This window comes from Plectropomus leopardus, chromosome 17 (genome assembly GCF_026936395.1).
Source record: "Plectropomus leopardus strain MGB_pleo_1.0 chromosome 17, ASM2693639v1, whole genome shotgun sequence".
Classification (NCBI taxonomy): domain Eukaryota; kingdom Metazoa; phylum Chordata; class Actinopteri; order Perciformes; family Serranidae; genus Plectropomus; species Plectropomus leopardus.
In genome coordinates this window covers 31264952-31285478 of record NC_142192.1, presented here as the reverse complement: position 1 = coordinate 31285478, position 20527 = coordinate 31264952, and the positions used below count along the sequence as shown (strand labels likewise).

At 37.0% G+C, this 20527-nt stretch overlaps 2 protein-coding genes across 4 annotated transcripts; both read right to left on the bottom strand.

Annotated features, from left to right (window-relative positions):
* Positions 1-5428: 5428 nt before the first annotated feature.
* LOC121957485 (major histocompatibility complex class I-related protein 1-like) lies at positions 5429-12294 on the bottom strand. The gene is made up of 7 exons (XM_042506077.2): positions 11219-12294; positions 10623-10698; positions 9456-9722; positions 8980-9258; positions 8590-8892; positions 6193-6297; positions 5429-5836 (listed from the first exon to the last, which is right to left on the bottom strand). The coding sequence occupies exons 2-7, from the start codon at positions 10672-10674 to the stop codon at positions 5799-5801; spliced, it is 1044 nt and encodes a 347-aa protein (XP_042362011.2). The 5' UTR covers positions 10675-10698; positions 11219-12294; the 3' UTR covers positions 5429-5798.
* Positions 12295-13069: 775 nt separating this feature from the next.
* LOC121957482 (major histocompatibility complex class I-related protein 1-like) lies at positions 13070-19421 on the bottom strand. 3 transcript variants are annotated; one of them, XM_042506073.2, is made up of 7 exons: positions 19283-19421; positions 17372-17638; positions 16959-17237; positions 16502-16801; positions 15102-15209; positions 14491-14508; positions 13070-14344 (listed from the first exon to the last, which is right to left on the bottom strand). In XM_042506073.2, exons 1-6 carry the CDS (start codon positions 19329-19331, stop codon positions 14501-14503), a joined length of 1011 nt encoding a protein of 336 aa, XP_042362007.2. In that variant the 5' UTR covers positions 19332-19421; the 3' UTR covers positions 13070-14344; positions 14491-14500. The 3 variants fall into 3 exon arrangements, with proteins under 3 accessions (XP_042362007.2, XP_042362005.2, XP_087946023.1); XM_042506071.2 differs by having other exon boundaries at positions 13070-15209; XM_088089897.1 differs by lacking the exons at positions 13070-14344; positions 14491-14508; positions 15102-15209; positions 16502-16801 and having other exon boundaries at positions 16876-17237.
* Positions 19422-20527: the final 1106 nt, after the last annotated feature.

Here is a 20527-nt window from a genome sequence, read left to right as displayed (position 1 = left end):
GACTTTGACCTGCGTCCTCATCTGGACTCTCCTCTGCTGCTGCTTCACAGGTAAAGTCCAGAGAATCAAACTCCTCTCCTCTATGAACATCCGTCCCTCTGAAATGAAGCCGACAAAACCATGACGCTGCTTTATGTTTCTGTCTCTGTGTCCTCAGAGTCCAGAGGTCAGGTCACACTGACTCAGTCTGGAGCAGTGAGATCTGCTGTTGGAGGCTCCGTCTCCATCACATGTAAGACCAGTCAGACGGTTTATTGCTCAACCCCATGTTTTTACTGGTACCAACAGAGAGACGGAGAAATTCCTACACTGCTCATTTACTCCACTAGCTATCGACCTTCAGGGATTCCAGATCGTTTTACAGGCAGCGGGTCACATCCTGACTTCACTCTGACCATCAGTGGAGCTCAGACTGAAGATTCAGCAGTTTATTACTGTCAGGGCTTTTATGTCATCAACAGTCAGTTTGTGTTCACACAGTGAAAAAGCGTCGTACAAAAACCTCCCTCAGTCAGACTGAACAGAAACTGAAGTGACAGCTGCAGCTGGAAGCTACTGCAGAGACTGATACACTTCGCTGAGGACACACACACACACACACACACACACACACACACAGATCATCTTCAACCTAGGTTAATTTACACCAGCAAAAAAACAAACAAACAAACAAACAAAAAATATCCTTGTATGCTGATAACATCTTATTCCACATTACAAAATTGTCATTCCTTCTTTCAGTGATCAATCAGATCAGAGGATAATGCAGAGTGTTCGGCATCTCTAAATCACAATTTAAATGTACATCATTTTTTCTGTGTGGAATTGGCACTCCACTAAACTCATATAAAATAGTTTAAAACAAGTATTTCTCCTACATTAACAAAAAAGTCACATTCACTCATCCTGTCTTTCCTGAAATTAACTTCTTCTTATTATCCCATGGAGTGTCACTCTCATTGTGGCTCCGTTAATCATATATTATTTAGGATTAAGGATATTTAGGCCTTTGACATTTTTTGTAAAATCAAAACAACTAAAAACTGTGGCATTTCACAGTTCAAAAAAGGAGGACCAATGCAGAAAACCTAGCTGGCAGGTAGACAGAACAAAAAGCAGTTTTTTTGTGTAAAATGGCAGCCAATTAAAATGGAGGGAATGGGCTAAACCAAAAAACAAGAACAGGGGAAAAGAAAAAAAAACAGGATGATGTTACGAACATGAGAAACAAGAGAGAGCGGCACTGAGAGCAGATGATCTGACACTGAAACAGGGAAAAAACACACAGACTGAATACACAGAGGGAGGAGGGTGTTAATGACCATCACCATCTGCTGCAGGCCACATTTTTAAACAACTGACAGTCATAGAAAATTTTGGGTTTTATTTTGTACTGGCGCACCTGCAGCTGAAGTTCATACCAGGCTTTGTTTGATCATTTCAGAGGTGTTTTTCCTGCTTGATTTTGTAGATTTGCAAAGTTGTCGATTTGGTTATTTTTCCTTGATATTTGTGCCTGTACCATAAGTTAGCAGACCATGTATTTAAATGGTTTCTTTTTTGGACTACTTTAATTAACATTCTCTCATCCTAAGTCATCAGATATTGCAGCTTTGTCGGTAGACTTCTGCTTCTAAATACTAAATTCTAGGTATCCTTATGCGTCTACTATTTATGCTCTGGAACACTGCTATTGTGATATCAACAAATGCACATGGTGTGATCGTGCAGCATGTGGTTATGTTTGGACAACAAAAGCACCAACGCTGGGACGTCAATAAACGCACATGCTGGCACGGGAAGGAGGCACATGGTGTCAAAAAAAAAGAAAACACATTGTTGTTGGATTCATCTACTACCTCTTCCACCTGCCCTATACATACTTATCAGAAGTGTTTCAGCTTTTCGCTGCTCTGCCGCAATTCATGCGCCCACGACAGGTTACATCCGGCAAAAATGTCATGTGAAGCCACCCATAAATGTGATGGGTGGCCGTGGCAGTAACTGATGAACTGAGGCTTGATTCCATTTTGCAACTTGGATGAAAGCATCCACTCAAAGACTGACATCAAAGTACTGGAAAAGTCAATTGAGCGGATAATCTTTCCATTTGTTGCTCTCACCTTTCTTCCTTTTGTAAATGCCGAACCCTGTAGCACCGACGATGAGGACAATAAGAACAACCACTGCAGCAGTGACAAAATGCAGAGCCGAGAAAATGAAGTAAAGATTGGAAAATGTGACCTTTCCTGAAGATGAAATGTGAAAGAGAAGTAATTTTTTCATCTTATTTTGATGAAGACATAAGGGGCCGAGCTGCTTAAGCTTTTTGGTCTTTGTGTTTTTCCCTCCTGTTGGAAGAGGGGAGTGTCTCTCTTCTGAAGACAGATGGATGAATGATACAAAAGTTGTGGAACTTGTTTTACTACCATGAAGATCACGGTTTCAGTACACTGTGTCAGATCTGGTATCGAAAAAGAAACAACATCCAGAGCTTCAAATGTCACTGTTGAACAATGTTTCATCCAGTTTGACAGTGTAATAGTATAAGTCCTTTACTAAAGGCAAGAACGCATGCATGCAGCACAGCGATAGTTTGCAAGACACCAATAATGTTTGAAAATTATCTTTATAACATAACATATCTTTATACATAACAATGGATCATGTAGGTCTGGATCATTAGTATGTTTGTAAATTTCCTCTTGTACAGTAAGAAAGCTGCACAGACAAATGTGATATAGCAGTCACTCATTTTAAACACAAACAAAAGCTTTCTGTTTTTTCAGTCTCCATCAGTCTCACAGCTTTCCTTGTAAAAAAAACAAAAAACAAAAACTTGCTTGAGCCTCTCCCTTTTTAGCTTTACATTTGACTTCCTCATGGACTGACAGGAAACACTTCATACCAGTTTATCAAGAAATAAACATCTAAGTGAAGTCGTGTTAATTTCCTGCTGGAATTTCATCTACACATTTCTAAGTAATGATGCATTTTCAACACTGTGTGTATTACTACAAACTTCAACTGTCTTGGCCATACATCACATAGAAAGTACATTCGTCATTACCAGAACAAAATTTGGGCACCTGTTTCTCTGAACACAGAGGAATTACAGGTCCAGAATTGAATGTTGTTGTTGCCCTCTAGTGGAAAAATTTGGAAATCCACCCTTTAAAAAAAACCTATAAAGCTCTGTGTGAGCTCTTTTAGTCCTCCCATGTTTTAAGTGTGTTAAGTGATCAAAATTGAGTGAGATAAATATATAAATTCCACTATAAGCATATCCATACCTTGGGTATACTTTGCAGTAGTATTTTTTTAAGCAGACATTTTTGTTTTATTGTTTTTGTTTCTGTATAATATAAATGATATCTTCCACATCATGCTGAGGATGTCAGATTAAAAATTACTAGGAAATTGTAAATGAACAAATTAAAACCATCTTTAATCTGATTTTCGTTCATGTAAGGTAAGTTAAACCATGTCCTTATTAACACATACACACACACACACACACACACACACACACACACTAACAGAATCATCAGGGGACTGTTTCTGCACCCTGACCAAATCGGGCCTCTGATTCTGGTCAAATAATCTATTGTCAAAAAAAAAACCAAAAAACAAAATTGATAGAAAATGTGTTGAGATCATTCCCCATAACATTATTGCAAAACACACACATACACATACATGCATGCACACATGCACACAAACACACACACACACACACACACTTTAAGTAGTAGTATTTCAGAAAAAAACCCCGATACAATTCTGGTAGAAAAACAGAGATCATGAACAATATCAACACAAAATGAACACATTTGAAGAGAATGTTAAATTTGTATGTAGTTATTTAGAAATTTAGAATTTACTAGAAAGAAAGCCAGCATTTTTGTATTGCACAAGCAGACCACCGTTATATCTTTGGGCTAAGCCATGTTGTGATTCATAAACATGCACCAAAAAATTATTAGTACTGGAGTTCACTGCATAGTCTTCATCAGAGTGTTTCAAAGGTGGAAATGTCAAACAGAAATCAGTGATGTGACAACTAAACAAACAGACATTGATGGACAGTTGATATCTCCAATGCAAGGTAATCTTAAACTTCACTGACGTAATGTGTTTCTCCAAGTCTTGACATGTGATTCAGGAAACTAATAGTAATGAATAATCAGTGAGACCTTTGTGGGTAATTCTGCTCCTCATAAAACCTCCTGAACATTGAAAACTGAGGGAGTTCTTGCCAGAAGAAGTTTTAGCCGGCTGCAACCTGCAATTCACCACTAGATGCCACCAAATCCCCCTAAATTTTTACCTTGAACAGTTTAAAGTCACAATGGTAGCTTTTGTTCTATGACTTGACAGATGTATCAGTGTCCTCTTGCTTTCTGTGCCCAACAAACTCTTTTATAAACGGCTGTTTGACACCTGCAGTCTCAGATACAGTCCCAGCACTCAATACCTTGCAGATGCTTGTAATGTGTGCACATGAATATGTGTTGGCCTATATGTTCACAATTGAATGTATATTTGTTTGCCAAACAACAAACTGGGATGCAGTAGATTTTAGCAGTAAAAAGTGAAAACATATATAACATATATAAATAAATAATATAACCTACCTCCAGAACTTTCAAACACTTCTATTGTGTCTCGCTGATACTGAATACACAATTCAGTGTACTCCCCCAAATGCTCAGGAAAGCTGGTGAACATTTTTTTCATCCAGTCCACTTTTGGTTCGGCTATTATTTTGTTGCTGTCACAGGAGCCCACCTGAACTTCATCAACCACTCCGACACGCACAAACTGTGGGAAGTTTTGAATTCCAGTAGATGCAGTTATTAAATACTTCAGTGAGTGTTTCACTGCAAGACATCATCCTCAATATACCTTTATTTATACAACACCTTTAAAAACAGAGATTACAAAGTGCTCTGGCAAGCAAATTAAAAACTGCATCTGTCTGGAGGGAGTAGACACTCTGCTTTTAATCTGATCAGAGTCATGTGCTCTTGATTAGCTGATAGCAGACAGATGAGCATGATGAACAGAGGCAGGAGACAAAAAATTAGGGAGGGAGACGGCCCCCACTCGAGCACACACAGAAAACACAAAACACACATATGTTTAAAGAAGTGTTCATTACTTTAGAAAAAAAAAATCAAAATTAAACTCACATTTTGTGCTGCAAACATCTAATAATTCTTGGATTGAATAATTGGATTCTTGGATGAATAATTCTTCTTTTTGCAAATTATATAGTAAAGACAAGCATATATAATGTTTACCATGTTTGCCATCTTAGTTTAGTGTGTTAGCATGCTAATTATCATTAAACACAAGAACTGCTATTTAGCATACTTAGCTTTGCAAGCATATCATCATAAATCCAAATAATAGGACAAAAAAATTACATAAGGCAAGGCAAGGCAAATTTATTTGTATAGCACGTTTCAGCAACAAGGCAATTCAAGGTGCTTCACACAGAACATTGAAATACAACAACAGGGGGAAAGGAAACACATTTAAAACATTAGAAAAGAAGCATGTAAAAGGTGATTAAAAAAAGCAAGTGGGATAAAACGGACCCTCAACAACTGATACAGAGAGAAAGAAAGTCCACATATGGTGTTGCTAAAAAGCATGCTAAACACATGCAAGTGATAATTCTTTTATCCTTCTCTTCTAAAATAACTATACAAATGAAATTTTTATTATTTCATTTCTCTGAGCAGAACCACCAGTTCAGTCGGTCCTTTGTGGATGTAAAACAGTCAAAGTTACCTGGGGGCCATTTGAATGTTAACAGGCTGGATCCCTGAAAAATAAAGAGATTAGTGATGTCAACGTTACAAAATTCATTATATAATTTGAATTAAATACATGTGGTCCATCAGGCTGGTTTATGACATTTCAGAAAATCCCATCAAATTTCAGAAAACACAACCACATTCAGAAAACTTAACAATTCACAAAACAACATACAATAATAAAGTTTCACAAAACACAACTACATTTCAAAATGTTGTTTTGTTTTCTGGATTGTTACATTTTGACCCTGAAGGCCAATGTACAGAGTGTCAAGACATTTATGTAGAACTATCATGGGTATTTAATAAGTGAATTCAAATTTGCATTATAATGAAAGATGAGTAAAAACATTTTGTTTCTCACCATTATTTTTCCTTTTGCACATAAAGACCCCAATGATGCCGACTGCCAGCAGGATCAGGACTATAAAAACTCTGATAATTAGAGCACCAGCATGGACCTCTCGGCCTGAAACAGCAGAACATTTACATGAGAGTCACTTGTATTGTTTGAACTCAAAAAATGGGAGGGCGACAGGGCAACCTAACAAAAAATTGCCACAAAATAAGACGGACATTTTTAAAAAAGTTACAAGAAATTACCCAAAACTGAGTAACAAAAAAAGAAAGAAAAGTGAAAAATTAAATACATAAATAGATAAACAAGAAAATGAACTCAAGAAAGTGCTAATATACTGTTTTCTGTGACATAGTTTTAAATACATAATCAGTTAGAATAAGAGTTATTAAAATTTTATGAACTTTTTTTGCTGTCAAAAATGGGATTAATTGTTGTTAACTACTGAAATTCTGTAATTAACTGCGGTTTTAAAAATCATTTGACAGCCCCAGTTACATGTTGCCGACTCATACATTCCTCTCAATCATAACTTATGATGCAATATCAGTGTGTGGCAGTGTCACTTTCTGCAGAGACTCTGCCCGCCGCCTGTATTTTCTTATTGTTTTCTAATTTTTTGTGCTCGACAGGTGTATGGGAGTAAACATCCATAGCGCTCAGTTGAGGTTGAAGCTTTATAAAAATGTAGTGCAAATAAAATTGGGGCTAAATGCCAGATGAGAGTCTGGGGTTGTTTTTTTTACTTTCACCTTTGCTGGTGAGTGTTTACAAATAGTAACCAACAATCCTTCACAGAATACCTGTTACAGGAGACAGTTTTGAGTGTAAAATGAAGAGCTGCATCCTCAGCAGAGACTTTAGTCTGATATGAGAGTGAAGTTTAATGTTTTCTAGTGTTATAACTGTGACCTGCTTCCAACTAACGGCCTAAACCACATGATGGTATATTAGCGTCTACAGGAAGGCACTGCTCACCACAGTGTAAAGGAAATCACAAGGTCTTGTTAAGAATAGACGCGATTAGCTGAAATGTTCAAGAGTCCAGAATAATAGTGGATTTGTTGCTTGAATTTCAAACAAGTGCACGCAAATGTCAGTAAACTTCATAATGGAGAATAGAATAACCATAATTATAGCCTGTTAACATGCATCATCTGCACTCACAGAACTACAGTTAAAATGTGTTTAATACACGCTTAAGGAATTAATACACACACTGCCGCAGTTTACCACAGTGACACTAGAGGCAATGCATTCTATGGGAATTAAAAACTGTCAGTTACTGAGAAATTCAGGTGAAGAAGCCTAATTAATACAAATGGAGGTATGGTTGCATCAATAACATAAAAATAAAAAGCATGTACAGCATGTGAGGTAAAGTTACCTAAATATCCTTTTACCACCTTCTTTGTATCACTATCCATCCAATATTTGATGCAATATTTCAGGACTCCTCTGAGCAATTATTAAAATGTGCAGTATTCTTCCAACTCTTGAATGTAGGCTATATTTAACACTTGACACATATACTGTACTAGTTTTATATTTTACACACTTTACACACACAGCACATATATTATACATTTTTAGAATTTAAATATTCACGTACTAATTGTTTATTCCTGTATTTCTTTAAATTTATATTCTTACACACTTTATACTCTAAGCATACTTTTTTATTTTTGATATTTACATTCAAGTGCTTATTGTTTACTATTATTGTATTTCTATTTTATATTTTTACATACTTGTGCTGGTACTTATTTCCATTTGCTAAACTTCTCTATGCTGGCATCAGAGCGACTGTAACAAACCACAACTTCCCCCGAGGATCAAAACCCAGCTAGCAGGGAATATTCCCACAACATTGGTTAACGTTAGCTACAAGTTGCAACAATGTTTTAAAGAAAGCTTTTTAATCTAATGTTCAGAGAACATTTTAAGAATGTTTATCATTTCAAATAATGTTCCTATAAGGTTAAATGATGACTAAGACATAATGTTATAATTGCAACAATCTGGGGATGTTTTGGTGATGTTGAGGGGTGATGGATCATAGAATGGTCTTTTATAAAATGTTCCCACAATGTTACATGAGAACAAAGGAAGAACATCCTCAAAGCAACATTCAGAACATGTTATTGAGGCCTTTTAAAAATAAAATGAAATTGTCATGTAATGTGATATGTTAACAAAAAAACCCAAACGTTTTTGACACTGATAGAGAATGATATCCTGACTAAATGAAGAACATTCTGGAAAACAAAATAAAAAGAAAACTTGCCACTGAAACAATACTTTAACATTGTATTAGTTTCATTGTACCAGTCTCAGAGCATTGTTAGATAAGCTGGATAAATACTTCTGATTCTGATTCATCACCTCTGATAGACGTCTTACCTCTGTTAGTCCTGATTGCTGATTTGTCCAGTATGGTGATGATGTCGTCCTTCATGCTGGAAAGCTGGAACACACACTCGTACCTCCTCCAGTCTTCAGGAGGGACTTCTGAAATGTTCAGATCACTGCTCATCTGGAAGGATCCATCGTGGTTGGGGAGGGTCTCTCCGAGATCCACCTCCTCATGAATCTCCTCTCCGTCTTTCCTCCAGAATATCACGGCTCTGTCGGGGTAGAAACCTGTAGCGTGGCAGCTGACTGCAGAGGACGGAGACTTCTGGAGGAGAGACACTGAGGGGATATCTGCACAGAGAGTCACAGTATATTTTACATCATATTCACTGTGATATTAAATTACATAAGGATGCAAATCGCATCATGTGATTCTACCTGTTCTCAGCAGAGAGATCCTCCCATAGTCCACATACTTCTTCAGCCGGTCAGGACACTCCTGGGTGAGGAACTTTTTAATGGAAGCCATTCCCGCTTTGTCATTGCTCCACTTGTGTTTGGTGATTACACCCTGCTGTACTGGAGTAATCCATGTCTCTGTCTTAAGGTCAAGTTCGATGAAGTCTTCTCCATCATACCCGTACTGATTAAAACCGTTGATCTTCCCAGTCTCATCATCCCACTCACAGCCGAACATCCTCTGGAAAACGTGCTTACCTGAGCGACAGAGACAGAGACTGCAGTCAACTGGCAGCTGAAACAGCGATTTGAAATATGCTGCTACTTATATACAAATGATGATCTTTACATCAGCAGCTTTTAAGATTGCCCTCTCTATATTCTCATGTCTTACATTTGTTTGCTGATAACAAAGTAGAATAAAAATGTTTTGAAAAAGTGAAACGTCAAAATACCTCCAGTTTGGTTGAAGCGCAGCATCAAAATCTCGATGGTGGAACTGAAGAAGCGTTGACCAGCACGACACTCATCAGTGTACCAGTCCAGCTCTTTTGCATCATCTTTTTTTAGTGTTTCCATCCAGTCCTGTTTGGGTTCTGCAACTGTGGTGATGCTGTCGCAGTAAATCACCTCAACTCCATTAACCATTGCAACAGCAACAAACTCCGGGACATTTGGGACTCCATGAGATCCGATGAAGAACATTATCAGTGTGTGTGTCACTGTGAAAGACACAGGTTCTCTGTTACACATTTAATCATGTGTGATTACCTGAGCACAGCAGACATTTTTTAAAATTCTTTCACTAACTGTTAAAAAAGAACTTGCAGCTGTTTTAACTGTAACAAAATCATTCAGGTTTTTCCTAACTTCCACCAAAAAGTGTGCAGATTTTTTTCAATCCACATTTCAGGTTTTGACGCACCGGCACCTTGTTCACCACAGACTACGTAAAACAAGGTCCACTTGCAACAACAGTAGGTGCTCCACATTAAACAGTTATTTGAATTAAATTTAAAAAAATGCAACATGATAAATGTTTTTGCAAATGCAACATGTTTACCATGATTGTTTTTTCAGTGCATTTTTTATAAACTCAATAAATTTCCAATTTTAATCGTCAAATTGTAAATAGTCTGATTTTATTTTAAATATCTGCCTAATTTCCAGTAACTTAATCTAGAAATGACCTCTTTTGGACCATCTGATTTGTTTGATTGATACCTCTAAATTTCAGAGTTAAGTGTGTATATGGCAATGTGTATATAGTATAGTATGAGTGATCATCTAGCAAGATGGAAATAGTCAAACTCCTCAATCCACTCCTAAAATCTATCCCAAAAGATTTGCAGCATAAGTTAACAATTGAGCTTAGTTTATTTTGTTACATATGAGAATAGACATTATTCTTAAAACCACCAATCTAAAAGTTTAGTCTCAAGTAAACAGATTTCCCAGAGATAGTAAGCTATGCCCTCATGTTGAGCCTATAGATTATAAAACTTTTTTTGCTGTAAAGTTGGGCATTTTATTATTATCAACAAAAAATAGAGAAAAAAATACAAACAAATGTCTATTAAATTAATCTGCTGTTATAACAACAGGATGATATGTAATCTTACCTGGAGATGTGACACAACAGAAGAGGAGCAACAAATACAAACTTTTCATCATGTTTTTGGTAGAGCTGATCTTGAGCTGAAAAAGTGAGGCTTGTGTTCAGGCACGAGAGATCACAAACTCAAATTCAGGGAAAAACCTCAAGCCCAAGCAGTTGAGAGTGTAAGATGAACAGATCTGATGGCTGGACTGGAGTTCAATTCTGTTTGTATAGTTGGCACATTTTTCATAACATATCCATTTTGTGAAAAACAAAAAATATCATAAAAAATCTGTTATGTATTTTATTTACAAAAATCATTAAAGTATTTTTTGTTATTTTGTTTTTAATTAGTTTTGTACGTCTTCTTCCACAACATCATAGAGACCCCCCTCTCTTTTCAGGCTAGTTGGTTCATTCCATACACAGTGAGAGAAAGCTGTGTACAACGTGTGATATGCAATGTAAAGACAGGATAATAGAGTCAAGTTTTTCTTTATAAATACATAATACTCAGGTTAATACCAACAGCATCAAGGTTTGAATTGCTGTTTCAAAGCAAGCAACTGGTTTTGCTTATGCCCAATCTTGAAGTGTATAAGAGACAGAGAGACATACCGGATGCAGAGAAAATCACACAGGAAGAGAAGGGCAGAGTTGCAACACTTTTCTTCACCAGGAAACTATTGTGACGTATGTTTTGACTAACACTGTGTAGTAGTTAAAGTGTGATATCAGATCATGATATCGGTTGTCTCATAATGTTTTGTCTTTTCTGAGTCCAGGGTCTGTTCCAATTTGTGTAACTAGATTACAGCATATTTCATAACAAATAAATTATGATGGGTTTTTCAGTGAACTATTAATTACATAAACTCAAAGTGACTCAATTTTCTTTTTGGTGCATTATCACTATACTCTTTTCCTGATGGGCAGTCTGGTCCTGTGTTCGCATGTTTGATGGATGTGAGAGAAATCAAACAGTGGTGTATGCTCTATGAACCAGCACCTGCACTTCATATCGTGAGGCTTTGTTGCAGCTCGCCCTCTGTTGGTACGCAGCAGTTCAGATTGTGACATCACTGTTCATGCTTGGTGGACAGGTGGGTTTTCCTTAACCCCAAATTGCACAAATTGAAACTGTGAAAACAAAACACACCGAATGAAAACATGTAAATTTAAAAAAAAACTCCAATTCATTGCAAAAAAGCTTTTATGCTCACATGAGGTGGTATTTCAGGCGATTTGAAAAAGGCCACATTTTGCAAAATTGCAATGGAAACAATTTTTTGGCTTTTATAGGTGAGAACTGGCTCCCTCGTGATGCAGCAGGTACTACAAGACCTGATATTGCATCACATAACTCTTAAACAGTTGAGTAGATCATCTAGAAGTTTTGAATTCACAGTTCCTCTGTGAGTTGTGGATGCTGTCCGGCCACCTTCTCAGCTGATGCTGTCCAGTGACGAATCATGACGCAAATTAGAGTTAAATGTGTAAATAGCACTGTGTGACAGTGAAGGATCCCCATCGCCCATCCCCCACATGTCCTGAAATCTGAGAAATGTTTTAAAATCTGTATAAGTATATAAGTGTGTGCTTGTACTGGGGAGCTCTGTTTTCTTGCGTCTGTGCTCACCCGTCTGTGTTAGGTACATCTATTTGCTACATATCAAATCAGGATGAAAGAAAAATCATTGTAGCAGTAAAAAGTAAAAAATAAATTTGCCAGTTTGTTGTAAGCGTTGCATCAAACTCTCAATGTTTGAACTGAAGAAGCGTTGACTAACACAACACTCGTCAGTGTACCAGTCCAGGTGTTTTGGATCATCTTCCATTAGTTTTTTCATCCAGTCCTGTTTGGCTTCAGCTCTATTGATGTTGCTGTAGCAGTAAATCACCTCAGTGTCATCAACCATCACAACACCCACAAACTCTGGAAAATTTGGGACTCCATGAGATCCAGTGAAGAAAAACTCCACAGTGTGTTCAACTGCAGGATAAAAAAGAGTTTAGTTTTTAAGTTATATTATCACCATGGTTACTCCACTGTGGAGATTAGTTTAAAGGTGCTTTCTGGTGCATAAAAAGTATTTTCACTACAATTAATAGGCCCTTGTCATAAACACAGCTCAGACTATGTTATGAAATATGACAATAACCTTAAGCGTAAAGACATTATTATAAATGCAATGTGACAATGTCAAAGTGAAACTATGATTCCTAATGTCATGATTCACATACAATGACCAACAACTTTTACAGTAACAATAATAACAAGATGTAATATCACAATGTGGTCTTACCTGTAGATACAGCGTGACAAAAGAGAAGCAACACAAATAACGTTTTCATCTTGTTTTGATGAGTAAGTCTAAGCCTTGTTAAACATTTACCTTTGATACTGAACCTGTGGAGCGTAGGGCGTCACCATTAGAGTCATAAAGGAGTCTATGATCAATGAAACGATCATGGAAATATGCTTTACTGCTGCTACTTACAGAAACATTTAATGTCATATCTAAAGATGCATGGTGTTATAGACAGATAGATAGATAGATAGATAGATAGATAGATAGATAGATAGACTATTTTAGAACATGTAAACAAACAAAGATAAAATTAAAACAAAATGACAATAACAAAATGGATAACAATCTATACATAAAATTCAATTAATAGATTCAAATAAGCGACAAGAAGTTGCATCATACATGTTAGAAAAGAAGTAGGAGGCAATATAAACTTATATCCTACAATTTCTCAGCTTATCAGTTAATTTGTGAAGTTTATCTCTAACATAAAGAAATTACATACACTAACATATTTACAAATGCAGCTTAACATGCAAACATACACAGATATCCATAAACTTACCTATATATATAATTTGTATATATACTTTCCATTCCTGGTAATAATATACAGTATAGTGGAAAAAAGTACATCCTAGCTAACAAATTTTGGTTTCTAAACCAGTCAGGAACTTCCTTTTTCTTAAGCTTTGAATGTTTATTGAGCCTTCCTGCATAATATTTTACATGCAACTTACATGTCTCCATAAAGTGTTTTGGAAAGGAATGTTGTAAAAGTTATGGAAGTAAAAACCTCAAGGAAATGTTCCAGTAATGTCATGGGAACATTCAGTGTTAGCTGCTTTTGATCAGATGAAAGTAGCAATGTAACAAGTAAAAGTACAAAAATATCTGTGTAAAAATATACTTAAAGTACCAAAAGTAATTGAAGAGTGACTTGCATTTTTAATTTTGACTTCGGTAAGGGACATACAACATGAAAATGTAGTAATTTATTCATGTTTTAAATAAAAAAGCCACACTCCATCAAACCCCCTCCTCTGAAAAATAATACAGTCCAACATTTAAATATTTTCTTCTCTTCACCTTAAACTACAGCTGATGGAGGCAGCGATAGTCTAGCAACGATGAATGTTTTTCTCAGTGGAGTATGGTGTTTTTGGGCTTCAAATCCCCATCGGTAAGGGCTTTCTCACAGCAAGGTAAAGCAATGAAAAATATGTCGTCATGAAATATCACTCAAAAATATTGCTTAAGTTGTGCCCAAATCTGTAATGTAAACCTGCTTACAGTCGTTCAAAAGCAACGTTGCTCTGTCAGTCCTGCAGCAGTCATTACTTTATCTCTATGAGAGACCTATGTAGGAAAATTTTGCTGACCCCTGATCCTCGACTCAGTTCAGCATCTTCTTCTAGTCTTCAATGCCCACCTGTCAAGTGGTAGTTAAATATTAAAAGTGCATTTTTTTACTGTATTGGTGTCCACATTATTACAATAGTTTATATGGTGAACAGAATATAAGTTGCTTGTCCACAAGGGGGGGTTGTTTGAAATGCTTCCTGTTAGAATACTTACTGTTAGCAGGCTACAACCCTGAAATATACATAGCAGAAAACAATGTTAGAAAATGAAGAATTAGAAAAAAATATGTACCTTATGCATCACTATCACTTGTCAAATAAACGCACAAAGGAAATATGCAGAATCTGAGGTGCCTAGGGATGTCCTGATCTGATCTCAGACATTGGTATCAGGGCCAATCATAGCATTTTGTTATTTTACAGAGCCTGATGCGATCTTTTGTTTAATGTCAGTTATCACAGAGGTGTTTTTACTTTCCTGCACAGCAACATGGTGCACAGTCTTTGTTAACCGCTCCACTCAGCTGCCCCTGTCTCCTCTCTGTTAAGCTATTGTGTGTGTGAAGAGCAACATCTGAGACTCGCAATACAGGAAAAAGTCATTTACCAAAGTTATGAGCACTTGTTTAATTTTAGCCCAGTGTGACTCCCCCATTTGCCTTTAATTATAATGCACAGTGTTTCTCTGCCCTGCTCAGAAGAGAGAGGAAGATATGAGAGTAATGCAGAACTTACTTGGATCGGGGCGAAAAAACATGATCGGGACATCCCTAGAGATATCTATTCTAAATGCAGCGGTGGAGTAAAAACATCCTTGTCCCTCACCATGATTGTTCCTTCTCCAGAAAAGGATCCCAGTGATACAGAGTGCCAGCAGCAGCAGTCCTACTAAAACTCCAATAACAAAACCAGCAGGAAACTCTGAGGGAGAACCTGGAACCAAAGCAGAACATACACACTATGGGTTCCTTCATGATGTTGAAACGTATCAACTCTTGCTTTGAATTTTGCGTCTACACCTCCTTCCTTTCCTTGTTTCTCATGCGCTAACTACTCTATCCTTTCCTTGTAGCGCCATCTGTATGTAAAAAGCCATTAAACTTTGCAGTACTTCTCAAAGTAAACATCAGCACCTTTATCTTTCTCTCAGTCACTTTTGGCCAATACTGTCTTTCATAAAGGCACAAAAAGTCACTCTGTAGAATTTTTTATTGGAGCTCATGTGGGGGATTTTTTGGGCATTTGTTTTAAAAAATATTACCGTATTACAATGCATGTTCCACGTATCCTAATACAACAGATCGCATGATATCTAATGAATTAGTGCTGCTATTGGTTAGGGTAGGCTTAGGAAAGTAAAGTAACATAGCTTAGGTTTAGAAAAGTAAATTTGTGTAAGTAAAGTTTAGGAAAGTAAAGTTACAAAGGTCAGGTTTGGGAAAAGAATCATAGTTTGGCATCATCACATCATGTACTTAACGTAAAGCTGCATAGGTTAGGTTTAACATGGTTTTGTGTACCTTAAAATAAATCTTACTCAAAGTTCACTTACTTTCAGATGAGACATGAAAATTTGTCTCCTGGGGAAAAGTTCTGTTTTACATTACTTATTTTACATTATTACTTCCATCATGTGATTGCAGCCTTCACAATTATATGTGTCATATATAAGATCGGTTGCATTCATTTTTGCAGGCTATAGGCTTTATACCAGGCATGTCAAACTGGTCCACAGGGGGGCCGGTGTGGCTGCAGGTTTTTGTGCCAACCAACCAAGAGCACACAGTTTGACAAATCAACTGTCTGAAGACGGAGATCAGTTGATTAAATGAGTCAAGTCTGGTGTGCTGCTACTTGGTGGGAAACAAAACCTGCAGCCACACCGGCCCCCCTGTGGACCAGTTTGACATGCCTGCTTTATACTAACAGTGCATGAGCACATCCTGATGTGTTATGTATCTATTATGTTTCATATTTACGCCTGTGTTCAGTGCTTTACCTGGCTGCAAGACAAATTTTCTTAGGGACAATAAAGCTAAAATTGAAACTGACATAGTGGCACTATACACAACAGTTTCTCAAAAGTTCCTCTTAGGTTTATGGCCTAATTGTCCACCAAGATTCAGAGTAATTTGTATCAATGTCTTTGGGATTTCCAAACAGGTAATAGATAAACACAAGCTAAAAAAAAAAAAAAACACTATCATTGCAGATCTCATTCTTACCCCAGTTGGTTCTGATTGCTGCTTTGTCCAGTTTGGTGATGATGTCCTCTTCGTGAGACAGCTGAAACACACAGTCGTACCTCTTCCAGTCTTCCGGTGCAATTGATGAAAAGTCCAGTTCAGCACTCATCTGGAAGGATCCATCGTGGTTGGGGAGGATCTCTCCAAGTTCAACGTCCTCGTGAATCTCCTCTCCGTCTTTCCTCCAGAACATCACGGCTCTGTCGGGGTAGAAACCTGTAGCGTGGCAGCTGACTGGAGAGGACGGAGACTTCTGGAGGAGAGACACTGAGGGGAGGTCTGCAGAGAGAGAGCTACATATGAGTATGCTGAGAAACAAGAATGGCATGTGTGTGTCTGTTTCCTTTTTGCTGGAATAAATAGGCACACTAGAAACCAAGAAGGCACATGAACATTGAAACCATGTACAACATTACATCTGGCCATGTGATCCCACCTGTTCTCTGCAGAAAGCTCCTCCCATAGTGCACATACTTTTTTAGCCAGTCAGGACATTTGTGGATGTAGTAGTTTTTATTGTATTCTAATCTAGCTTTCTCTGCATCCCATCTCAGTTTGGTGATGAAAGCCTGTGGTTTCGGAGCAGTCCACGTCAGCGTCTTCAGGTCCAATGCAATGAAGTCTTCTCCATCATAACCGTACTGATTAAAACCAATAACCTCTCCAGTCTCATCATCCCACTCACAGCCGTTCATCCTTTGTAAAATGTGGGCATCTGAGAGAGCAAAGATGAAAGTGGCATCAATTGGCCATTAACAGAGAACATCACATTTTCACCACAGAGAACTGGAGAGAGAACATTTTTTAACCAGTAAAAAAAAATGTGATATGAATATAAACATACTGTACCTCCAGTGTGGTTTAAGCGTCGCTTTAAGCCTTCAATGTTGGCTCTGAAAACTCGCTGATTACCAGAACACTTCAGAGCATACCAATCCAGGTGTTGTGGGTCATCCTTGATTAATTTTCTCATCCATTCCTGCTTGGGCTCTGCTGTCTTGATGTTGCTGTCACAGTAGCCCACCAGCACTTCATCAACCATCGCAGCACCAACAAACTCTGGGAAGTTTGGAATCCCAGATGTTGCGGTAAGGAAATATTTCAGGGAGTGTTTCACTGCAAGAAAAAGAGAGTTTGTTATAGAGTTAACATTGTAGGACTCCTGGTTTGTCTCAAAGTCAATGGGTTTTTTGGATGTGTTTTTGGTTATAAGCCTGAAATAAGGTCTTTGGCTAACACAAGATCAAGAACTTTATTTGCCATTTTTACATGCACAGTCAGGCAGTACAGGTCAGGTACATAGGGATTTTTGTGCAAGCTCAGAGTAAGACAACAGAGATACAAATCATAAACCAAAAATGATAATAATAAATAATTGAAATTGAAACACACACTATAAAAAACAATAAGTTTAAATAAGTTACAGACTATAAAATGCTATGGCTTACATATTGCAGTTTTTATTGCACTTTGTCCTGAAACGATAAATAACTGTAGCAGAAATTGGGATTTACATAGATGAGGTAAACATATCCTCTACCCTCCTTATGTCTTCTGCCACCAGTCTGACTGGAGTTGGAAAGAAGCTGTGATATTTTAAGCTTTCATGTGTCTTATAAAAGGTTATTGCCAACAAGTGGCTAAATTAGACTACTGTGCCAAACACGGCTTTGCAAACTGCAACCCAGTGTAGTTCATTTATAGCTTAATCCTAGGAGTGGTGTTAATTTGTGAGTATTAACTTTCTCAGCAAAATCCTTAGTACAAACATAAACATTTGTTTACCACAGAGCATATTTTCTGCAATAATACAAAAAAAAAAAAATGGATACATTCTTATTTGTGGAAGGTATACAGGCTAACTGAAAAGCTGATTTGTTAATATTTTGGTCATTATTGTGTCTATGCTGTAATATTGCCTTGTTGTATGATTTGTTTGCTGTAGTTGATGAGTCTGGTGTGAAGGATTTATGTCCTTTACCAGAATATTTCATTAAATGTCATTACATTTATACACTTCATATACAACGCTATTATTCTACTTTCAACTTAACTAAATGGATGAAACAGCTGTAGTTTTAATTTTAATTTTAGCAGATTGAGAATATTAATAAAAGAATATATAAATCAATTAATAATCAATGTATTATTATGGATTAAGATACCTAGCTGCATATCAAAATATAAATTATTATTATTATTATTAGTAGTAGTAGTAGTATATGTATTTGTATTATTGCTATTAATATTCTAATTATTAATTAATTTATTTTATTTATTTGTTTAATCCACTGTGAACTTGTGTAGGCTTACTTACAGCAGATATTTGCTCTCTTGCGGTTGTGTTCTCATGCAATTGCTGCCAAGAGAAACTATTAAACTTCGTAGTTATATTTTTTGTTTAATTGTGTCATATAAACAATAACATGTAGGAAAACCAAATCCGCACGTCCCCTAACGTTAACTGACGTCGGTGTTCTGTTTCCTGGCAGCAGTTAAAGTTGGCTTTATGACTCCCAACCGCATGACGATTAAATCACTTTATCACTGTCATACTTATAACTAAAGAATATGTTTGTTTTTTTCTAAGAACCACCGTATTAAAGTAACATTACAAGTAATGGCGTTATTAGAAATTCGTTGTGACAAAGGGAAAGTGAAACTATGATTCATAATGTCACACTTCACATACAATGACGAAATCAGACAAGTTACAACAAAAATAAACACGAAGTAAAGTGTGAGTCACACTGGTCTTACCTGTTGACGCAGCTTGACAAAAAAGGAGCATCGCAGGTAACGTTTTCATCTTGTTTTGATAAGTCTGGAGCTCAAAAGAGAAAGCTGGTGTGACATTTGTCTTTGATAGACTGAGCCTGCAGGTTGTAGGGCGTGTCCATCAGAGACTTCAGCTGTGTCTCAATCCAGGGACTGCAGCCTTTGAAGGCACAATATTTCTGAGCAATGGCATGATAATGGAAATATTCTACAACTGCAATTTTCAGCAGGAGCGGACATTCTCCCCTGTTGGAGAAATTAGGATTTAAGGGCATTTTAAGGATTTTGGGACGTTTCTCGGATTTCAAAATATTTCTTGGATTTTAGGACATTAGGGGTTTGACTAGGACCTCTGTCAGAAGGTGCAGGGGGTCCTTGGCAATTTCCTTTCTTTTTTTTTTAAACAAGCTCAATATTTTTGATGCTGTTTTACGCAGATTTGGCACTTCATGTATACTATACAAATACAATTCCCACCTTGAATCACATTATTTATTTTTATAGCCCACATTCTCTAACATGGCCCCCAGTTCAGAGGAGCAGACATTCATCCCACAGCCAACCACTAATTCATCACATGTAGGCCTAACTGAAAACGATCTTCAAGGTGATACCACAATCATCATCATCATCGTAGATCATCAGACAGATTATTGACAATTAATTAATATCCATCACATTTAAACAGACTTTTCAAATTGCTGCACTATTCAGGACAAAAAAGAAAAAGATCGTGACACAAAGGGCTAATTCCTTGGCTTAATTGCATTTTGTTTGAAATCCCTCCAGATCCTCCTCGTGAACTGTATCTGAAATTATAAATGGAACTTTTTTTTTCCTGCTTATGTGGCTCATTTTCTGATGACTGAAAAATATTTCTCCTGCAGCCTAAGTGGAGGATTGTTGTTGCATCTCAACTAATGGTGACAAACGGTTCAAAGGATTTGTTCAGTTTCTGGGCGGGAAATGCAACACATCTACACACATGCTGCACAACAGCAGGTGTAACTCGCTTTTATGCTATTTTGATTTAATTTCACCGAGCCAGAGGGAAAAGATGGATGAGAGTAGGGTTGTCACCCATTCAATACATCCTGAAATCCCAAAAAGGTAAAAAAAAAAAAAAAAAAATGTCTTGAAATCCGAGCAATGTCCTAAAATCCTGGAAATGTCCTAAAGTCCTATAACTACCCCAAATCCTAGAAATGCCCCAAAATCCTAGAAACG

Coding starts and splice junctions, on each gene's coding strand:
- LOC121957485 (XM_042506077.2), bottom strand. CDS start 10,674: ATGATGAAAAGTTTGTATTTGTTGCTCCTCTTCTGTTGTGTCACATCT. Junction 9,723..10,622: donor CTGTTGTGTCACATCTCCAG/GTAAGATTACAT, acceptor TGTCTTTCACAG/TGACACACACACTGATAATG. Junction 8,893..8,979: donor GATCTCTCTGCTGAGAACAG/GTAGAATCACAT, acceptor CTCTCTGTGCAG/ATATCCCCTCAGTGTCTCTC.
- LOC121957482 (XM_042506071.2), bottom strand. CDS start 19,331: ATGAAAACGTTACCTGCGATGCTCCTTTTTTGTCAAGCTGCGTCAACA. Junction 17,639..19,282: donor TTGTCAAGCTGCGTCAACAG/GTAAGACCAGTG, acceptor TTTTTCTTGCAG/TGAAACACTCCCTGAAATAT. Junction 16,802..16,958: donor GAGCTTTCTGCAGAGAACAG/GTGGGATCACAT, acceptor CTCTCTCTGCAG/ACCTCCCCTCAGTGTCTCTC.